The 9,711-nt window shown below is 34.0% G+C and overlaps 1 protein-coding gene across 1 annotated transcript; it reads left to right on the top strand.

Annotated features, from left to right (window-relative positions):
• Positions 1–292: 292 nt before the first annotated feature.
• On the top strand, positions 293–8,400 carry LOC121730465 (solute carrier family 12 member 8). The gene is made up of 11 exons (XM_042119508.1): positions 293–532; positions 604–784; positions 860–1,005; positions 1,168–1,396; positions 1,486–1,687; positions 1,901–2,135; positions 2,344–2,537; positions 3,126–3,225; positions 3,753–3,896; positions 7,528–7,706; positions 8,150–8,400. The coding sequence occupies exons 1-11, from the start codon at positions 350–352 to the stop codon at positions 8,310–8,312; spliced, it is 1,956 nt and encodes a 651-aa protein (XP_041975442.1). The 5' UTR covers positions 293–349; the 3' UTR covers positions 8,313–8,400.
• Positions 8,401–9,711: the final 1,311 nt, after the last annotated feature.

Genomic DNA, 9,711 nt, shown 5'->3' with positions numbered 1-9,711 from the left:
TATATTTTAAGAAAGGATTTAAGAGACTGATGACAATGTTGTATTCGTTCACCAAAAAAAAAAGCATTGACAGCTGACACACCTGACATTGACATTTAAAATACGTGAGTTGTCACTTGTCATTTGTCATTTGACGGACGTAGTATATGACATTCTCTTTGTTTGACGGGATGTGCCTCTGTTTGGTACAATTTACAAAAATTGGTCATAATTTATCATTAAAAATATGTGAGAACATGAATCATAGTGTATAATATTTATTAGTTTTTAATATTTCTATTATAATTATCACTAGAGTAGTTTATATAAAATCTTTTTAATGTTATTATAATAATACACATAAGCAATCATGGATCAGAACAATCGGAGCACGAATAATTATATCGGAAGTTTTCACGGGGAAGACTCTAGCTATGATAGAGCCCGTATGCGTAGACAATCTGGCGGCTTCGTAGACTTGGGAAACGAGTCACAATATGGTACAGGTGGACATCAAGCTTCTGGTGCTAATGAAATATTTGCAGATGTTCAAGTAAATATCAAATACAGCCACTACTTTTTAAACCGTGGGAGTATATTTCTATTACTTGGTTCATTTTTTAGGGCGACGCGCCTTGGTGGAAATCTAATTTCTTTATATCACAACCTGTACTTTTTGGCACCTGGGATGGTGTGTTTACATCATGCCTGTTAAATATTTTTGGAGTGATAGTGTTTCTGCGATCCGGTTGGATGGTCGGACAAGCAGGCATAATAAACGCTATTCTTATTGTTGTATTCACAGGTAAGTATTTATTTCTCATAATGTACTAATGTTAAATTGTTATTTTATAGCTATTTACATTTGTTTGTTTTGCAGTTTTTATAGCATTGATCTCAGTACTGTCAGCAATTGGTATTTGTGATAGATGTAGGATTGAGAGCGGAGGTGTTTATTTTCTTTTGGCTCATACCCTTGGATCAAGACTTGGTGGAGCTCTTGGATTAATATATTGTTTTGGACAGGTGAGTTTTTATTTCAGTAAGTATCAAAGTTCTAAGACAAAAACTTAAAACTTGTTATCACAGCCTTATCTTCTAGTATTCATATTATCTGTCTTTGGCAATCAATTTAAGTTAAATGAAAACCCTTTTTTCCTTGTTTTCATTTTTTAATTATGTTTTTAGGCAGTTGGTTGTGCTTTAAATGTGTTTGGTTTTGGAGAGTCAATGGCCAACTTGGTTGGTACAGAGAACACATGGGCTGCCCGAGGCTTTGCGGTAGCCGCAGTGCTTCTCTTGGGAACAATTAATGTTGCAGGAGTGAAGTGGGTTATTAAATTACAATTTGCCCTGTTACTAGTTATTCTTTTGGCTGCATTAGACTTCTTTGTTGGATCTTTCACAGCAACTCCAGGTAGAGTAAATATATTTTAAATTAGTTATGATACTTTTTTCTGTTTAAAAATATTATGTCTTTCTTATTGATTTTGATCATTTTTTTAGATGCTGAGTTTAAAGGATGGTTAAGTGGAACAATGGCTAACAACACTTGGGCCGACTACAAAGAAAATTACACATGGTTTAAATGTTTCGGAGTGTTTTTCCCCACAATTACTGGAATACTGGCTGGCATTAATATGAGTGGAGACTTGAAAAACCCTTCAGTTAACATACCAAATGGTTCACTTGCTGCAATTGGAACTGGGTATGTAATTATCAAATATAATTGTGAATATCCTTTATTTAGTTATTAATATACTATGTAATTGTAAACTTCCTTTATGAACCATGCAGACAAATACTAGATTCTCAAATTAATTTGTATGTTTTGTTATCAATAACAAACTCTGTCTTACAGTTACACACCACACCATAGAAGTTTTGTTACCTTATAAAAATATTAAAAATTATTTTACAGGACATTCCTTTATTTAATGTTTGTAATAACATTAGCAGCCACAGTAAGCAGGGATGCACTGTTAACCAATTTCTCCATTACAAGAGACATATCTGCAGTGACTGTGCTACTTCTGGCTGGCTTGTATGTTGCTTCAATGAGCTCGTGCTTAGGAGCTATGTATGGTACACCAAGAGTGCTACAAAGTATTGCCAATGAAAAGGTTGTGCCTGGACTAGATGCCTTGGGACATGGTGTAAGTATAAAAAATAGTATGTAGGTACCTTATATTTAAAAATACTGAATATTGTAATTTTTGCTGTCATTTATTTTTCTTAATCTATATTAACATATTGGTATATGTCCAGAATTTCTGGTGAATTCAAACAATACTTGTCTTGCATAAGTTAAAAATAATTTCAAATGAGTTTGCATGATAATGAATTTACTGTTTCTTTTTACAGAGAGGTCCAAACAAAGTGCCTATATACTCAATGGTTGTAGTAGCAGTAGTGACTGTCACATTCATAATAATAGGTGACATTAACAAGCTCGCCCCAATCGTCACCATGCCCTTCCTCATCACATACGCTAGCATTGATTATTCTTATTTTGCTCTCGCCCAAACCTTTGATTTGCAACATAAACGAGAAATGAGGTATGCTTTTGTTTGTTTGTTTTTAGGGTTCCGTACCTAAAGGGTAAAAATGGGACCCTATTACTGAGACTTTGATGTCTGTTTGTCTGTCTGTCTGTCTCCAGGCTGTAACTCAATAACCGCTATAGCTAGACATTTTTTGGCCTATTTTTCCTCTATAACGTTATGGAACCCTTCGTGCGCGAGTCTGACTCGCACTTGGCCGATTATTTTGTTTAACACTGCACTCACACATCATCAATGCAATTATTATTATACAATAATGTTTTCATGATTTTAATGTAGTTACTGTTTTAATTAAGGAAATATCTTTCAGTGCGATTAAATTGAATCCATGTTATAATTTATGAATCAGTGTAGATTGGAGTAATTGCTGATTAATTATTCATGAATATATTACTAAGCATCTAGCAATACAAGAACCTACATATTAACAGCTATTAATATTTAATGTGATGTCTACAGTTCCACATTATGTGTTAATTCTTATGGTTGTATGATAGACGATTTGTGTATTCACAAATTATAATTATCATCAGTCAAACCCTAAAGATTATTTTCTCAATATAACATATTTTTTTTACTCAGATTTCAAGGACAAGGTCAAAGAGACCCGCAAGTGTACGGCGCGACAGGAAGTGATCTTGATCTGCTATTCCCTGAGAGGATAAGACATAAAAATGTTGGGGTAAGTAACCATAAATATCAATTAATCTATATATATAAATGGATTTCCAATTGTGTTAGTAACGCTATAACTCGATAACAGGTGGGCTGATTCTGTTAATTTTAGTCTTAAAATAATCCTTGAAGTCCAGGGAAGGTTTTAATGTGACACGAAGTTCGCCGGGACAGCTAGTCTATATATATATATATATATATATATATATATATATATAAATGGATTTTCAATTGTGTTAGTAACGCTAAAACTCGAAAACGGCTGAACGGATTGGGCTAATTTTAGTCTTAAAGTAATTGTAGAAGTCCAGGCAAGGTTTTAAAGTTACACGAAGTTCACCGGGACAGCTAGTAATAAAATAAATATTATTTATTTTCTCTTTAAAATATATATAAAAAAAGAAATTGGGATATCAAATTGGAATTTACTAACCTAAAGCTTTTCATAGAGTGCCACTTTCATAACTAAGACGAATTTAATGATACCTCATAATAATTGATTGTAGATAACTAAGCCTTTTGTTTTTTTTTTAGAATTTTACTCCTTCCCCGACGGATCCAGCAATTATGAACGGAAGGTTGTCTAATGGCGACGTTAATCCACCGACAATCAGTGTTCATTCCAAGAACCAAAACTGGTACTCGCATTTTTGCAACCGTTGGCTGTCACTGGTTGGGGTAAGTTAGATATTTTACATCTTTGACTCATAAAATACTAATATAATACTTAAGACTTATATGTGGAGAAAAACAGAGTAAATATCACTTATCAGACCATTGTTTGTGTTAATTACAAATAACTTGCATAGTGGACTGTAATTTGATGTAAATTGCAATAATTTTATATTAATAAATATTACGTTAGAAGAATAATTGATGTTGCGCCCATGGGCGCTTGATGAGAAGTGGCGCCAACGTCCCCACAGAGAGCGCGCATTTGACCCATTAAAAACCGCGTACCTTAGAGTAACTTAAATATAATAGCCGCGTACGGTTACTCTAAAAACGCGGAATCGTGTACACCATACTACAGAACTTAATACTTTTAACAAGGAGTGGACAATCAAAAGTATAATCGTTGATATAATAATAGTTACGTATAGTCCGGGAGCCCTAGAATATTTTTTTTTATTTAATTACTATCTACGAATAATAAAAATTAAGGAAGAGTAATTTGTGACTTCCTCTAAACACTGGTCCAAAAAAAATTCACCTACCAATATACAAAAAATCAGCTGATTAGAGTTCCGTTTTAGGGTTCTGTAATTAACATAACAAAAAATTAAAACCGACTTCCAAGGTAAAAACAATAATAACATCCTTATAATATGAACTAAAAAGTATTAAATAATTTTTCCTATGTAATAGTGCCTTTTTCCGAATTCGGCTAAACCTCAACTATTTCTGTACTCAATCTTCATCATTTTGAAGTCGGTGCCAGATAGCTGAATCTTCAGTTTTCTGACAGAATATTTGAAACTTTTGCAACTGGCACCGACTTCAAAATTATGAAGATTGAGTACAGATTTACAGTATATAAATATAAATAGTTAAGGTTTAGCCGAATTCGGAAAAAGGCACTATTACATAGGAAAAATTATTTAATACTTTTTAGTTCATATTATAAGGATGTTATTATTGTTTTTACCTTGGAAGTCGGTTTTAATTTTTTGTTAAAAATAATAATTTCACTCTTTTTAGTTACCTAGTAAACCATCGCGTAAGTAGGTATATTTAATATTCTACGTATCTTAATTCTTATTACAATTTGTTAAGCGTCAGACGTCGTGCTCACAAATATCAGGTAGATAATTTTAAACAATACATTTAAAAAAATCGAAGTGAACAGTAAACACGTGCTAGCCGCTAGGCAATTATTGTACCTATAAACTTGCATAGGAATTCGATCTGTTTATTTATGTATCAAAATCGTGTAAATATAAATCGTATAAACGAAGTATTTTTTATACTAATTGCGATTGTGTTTCTTATCTGGGGGCACGGGAGTGCCCCCGCCAAGATGAGCCAAGCGAAGCGCGCAAGGGCACTACCTACCTTTTCTCGATACGTTTCGTCGTATTTTTGAACCCTCGTAACTTTGGTTTGAATAATGCCAGACAGTTGAAATTTTAAAGATATAGTGACATGGTATAGTTATTAAATGCGCAAAGTTTGAATATCGTAGCTATTATACTTTAGATTTTACAGGTGTCCAAAAACCCACAATTTGGCCACTGACTCACCGATCATCAAAACTGTTAGGGTACTTCCTGAAGTCTTAGAAAGCTGAAATTTCGTATGTAACATGATATTAGTACTAAAACAACAAAAATATTATCAAACCCAACTTAACCTATATCCGTACCATTATAGAGCAAATTAGGCAAAAATTTGTGTTTTTTGTATGGGAGCCCCCCTTAATTTTTTATTTTAATATAATTTATTAAATATTAAAGTAGACATATAACTAAGGACTTTGAGAAAAATTCAAGTACCTACCTACCTGTTGTCATTATTGATATAGAGCAAAAAAGGGCCAAAAAAATCACGTTTGTTGTATGGGAGCCCCCCTTTAATATTTATTTTATTTTATTTTTAGTATTTGTTGTTACAGCGGCAATAGATATACATAATCTGTGAAAATTTCAACTCTCTAGCTATGACCGTTTCGTCAGGGCTATGTACTTAATAATATACCGTAACTAATGAAATGGCCAGGCCACCGATTTTAACTAATGTGTAGAGTTTTTAGATTCTTTTCGTGCGGCTGACACATTATAATATTATTATCAAATATTTGGCCGCGCTTTAGTGTAAAATTAAGGTTTTTAGATTTAGGGCTGAGTATGTAAGGTTAGAAACTTGGCTCTACATGAGATCTCACAACTTTTTGACACGACGAACTATAATTTAATAATATTATAGTTCGTCATATGTTCTCATCTTGGCAACATTTTTACATGAAAATGTTTTTGGTGGGATTCCTATTACGATGTAGATTAGCTATGTATGACCACACTGTGCACTTTCATTTTCAATTTTCGTCATCTTCTTTCATTCAACTTTCGTATTGGCGCATTCAATAATTAAATGCGTCAAAGAACGCAACGCCAACATTGTAATTTTTAATTTTTGTTTGGTTGGCCTGAAGGAAACGGGGCACTATGGGAAAAAGACTTGCCTGAACCCCTGTCGAATGACAGGCCGAAATGTGACCCTCATTAGTATGGCGAAAGTACTTCAACCCCTTAATATTATCTTAATCTTGGTAAATGTTTACAAACCTACTCCAATTTATTTGACAAAGTACTACAAAAGAGAGTCGACGGAGCCTATTTCTGGGTGTTGTAGTCTAAGTTCTAACCTAACCTACTTTTGGACTTTCTGGATTGTGTTTGTTTTTGTTTTGGCGGGGGGCTGCCCCTTAAAAATACTTCGTATTGACATGGTAGTGATGATGATGATGATGAATGTAATTTGCATAGTAGCGTATGCTTTCAGTTTTTAAAACAACGCCTAAACCCCCAAACTTGTATCTATAAGGAATCCGGAGTTCTCTTAGTATCTTCGGAACCATAGTATACCTTGGTGCAAAATCTTGCGTTTTGGTAGCATATGCTTTGGATGCTTCTCATAAAACCAAAATCACCATATATTTCCATATAAATTTTGAGGAGTTCACTCGATTACTCATGGATCCCATCATCAGATCACCACTTTTGTGAAAATGGGACCAAATTGGAGTGAAACCTAATATAACCAAACAAAAATTTTGAAAATCGGTTCACAAACGGCGGAGTAGTGGTCGAACATACAAAAAAAAATATATCCACAGCCGAATATATAACCTCCTCGTTTTTTGGAAGTCGGTTAAAAACTTGGTTGACTAACATACATAAACTACTGAAATCGTTTCCCTTCCTTTTCACCTGGCAAGCCAAGGTATTGGCTAATTGTATTTTCCAATTATTTTATTAAATTATTCATGCGCCGCCGGTCCAACCAAATTATACATGTTTAAAAGACGCACTTAGAGACGGATAACAACTACTTAACTGTAATTAAATGAAGATTTTGACATAAGCCCCATACTTTATCTGTCAAACTCTTCAATTAATTGTAGTTTAATCATCATTCAATGTCTCTGCAGGGTCGGTCTCAGCACAACCAGCGCCCTGGGCGAGATTTTTTCGGCGCCCAGGGTGCTGGTAGTGCTGAAAAAATATAGTGCCCCCCCCCCCCCCCTAACGCCGCGCCGCTACTGCGTCTCTGAGTGCGGCTGTTAAACAAGTTACCCCAACTCTTTCAGGTGGCTATCAAGCTTCTACTGATGGTGCTAGTGGACTGGATGTACGCCGTGAGCTACTTGACGATACTGTGGCTGCTGTGGATGTACATCGGCGCCGCCAACCCCGCCGTCAAGCCGGGCCGAGCATCAGAGTTCAGATTCTTCCGCTGGCTTAAGATAGCGTTCCTTCAAGCTATTGGGTAATTTTTTTCATTTCATTAGTGTGGTAATAATGTTTTTGGGGTTCCGTACCCTAAGTGCTCGAGTAACTTCGTGCTCGAGTCCAACTCGTACTTGGCCGATTATTTTATCTTAGAAGCTATAATTATTTTTCTTGTTTTGGTATCGTCAATTATATATATAAAAATGGATTTTCAATTGTGTTAGTAACGCTAAAACTCGAAAACGGCTGAACGGATTGGGCTAATTTTAGTCTTAAAATTAGCCCAATCCGTTCAGCCGTTTTCGATCAACAGCCAGGGAAGGTTTTAAAGTGACACGAAGTTCACCGGGACAGCTAGTTATATATAAATACGTCATATAAAGTCAAACTTATTGCGATAAATGATAATGAAATTGTTTAACTACTGTTTCCATCAGTAATACTACTTCCTCTTTCTATATCTACACCATTATTTTCCAGCAAACGGCCACTGGAATACGAGCAGCTCGTGGTGACCCCGGTACACGCGGACATTCCCGTGGAGCAAGAAAGGTTGAACGACGACAATGAGGACTTCGCATCGCGCCGTCGCTACCACCAGTCCACCGCAATGCAGACACATGTCGTCAGTGTTGACACTTAAACACGCAAGATATTAGCTTTTTGCATTAATAGTCTACAATTCATAAAACATTCAAAATTGACTTAACCCATTAATCCCCAAGCGGCAGCCGGCTGCCGCACAGCAATTGAAAATCTATTGTATCTGCGATACCCACGACGGAGGTGTTAATGTGCGGAAAAGGCTTCGAAAATTAGTTAAAATGTTACTAGCAACAAAAAGTAGAAAAGAAATATTGAAGAGCTTATTAATTTGTGAGTTTTGAGATTATACAATTTTAATGTGCGACACGATATAGCCAAGCCGAGAAGGAAAACCTTTTTGCAGACCTTTGTTGCTATAGCGCGGTAAACATACGTCATGTATTTTTACCGCGCTATGGGAACAAAGTTTTCTCGCCCAAAACCAATATCCTTTGGTTGTGATTTGCAGCCATAGATATTCATGCCTAATTTAGTATTTATATACGCGGCGCACTTACAAATTTTTAATTGACCGATAGGTTGATATTGCGCGCTACCAATATTCAAATCCAACTGCATAGTTACCATCTGAACTTTAAATATCTGATCAAGGGTCGATTAAAAATCGCGAGTGCTTAAGATATAATAACACATTACCCCTTAGTCCTTACTAATAAAAATATTTATATATTTATTACGCAACATATCATAACTATTCAAGTTCTGCTGTCTTTGTCTTTCAAGTGACTCTTTCAATGTGCTAGAAAAAGACAATACTTTGTACAGTAATTATGTGCTGTGTGAATATTGTTATTAGTACGGGAGTTAGTCTTAACGACGTAGATAATAGTATACTTACTGTATATTGTATAATATCTAACTTTGTATTGCTGGAAGTTAGAAGACACATTTTATTTATTTCTTTGTAGAATGCAATGATTTAAGTACCAGTTTTTAATTGTGTAACATATTAAAAGTTATATTTGAAATGTAGCATTAAATTATTATTATAATACTTACTTTATTTCATTTAAGTACAATTATATAGGCATGGTGTAACATAACTAATTAATAACTAATCTTATAAATTTTGATTTCTTAATTTAAATGCAAAACTAAGTTTTGACCTATATTTTATAGTGTAGTAGAATATTGCAAATGCAATAGAATGTAAAATTTAAATTTGTATTACCTAACACATACAACATAATTATATTCTATTATAATTATAATTGTTGTAAATTAAAGGGTAACAACTTAGTATAAAAATTTGACTGACTTTTATAATCATATATTTTACTGACTTATTTTTGGCAAAAAATGGCTGTTTTTCTATGTATGTAATGCTTCCTTTTATACATAATATAATATTATTAATAAGATTGTTGTAAAATAATAATTTATTTGAGATTATAAACCTTTTAATAATTTTAAATTAAACTGAAAACTTATAATTA

This window comes from Aricia agestis, chromosome 9 (assembly GCF_905147365.1).
Source record: "Aricia agestis chromosome 9, ilAriAges1.1, whole genome shotgun sequence".
Classification (NCBI taxonomy): domain Eukaryota; kingdom Metazoa; phylum Arthropoda; class Insecta; order Lepidoptera; family Lycaenidae; genus Aricia; species Aricia agestis.
Note: the sequence above shows the minus strand (reverse complement) of the source record. Positions and strands in the feature narration are given on the sequence as shown.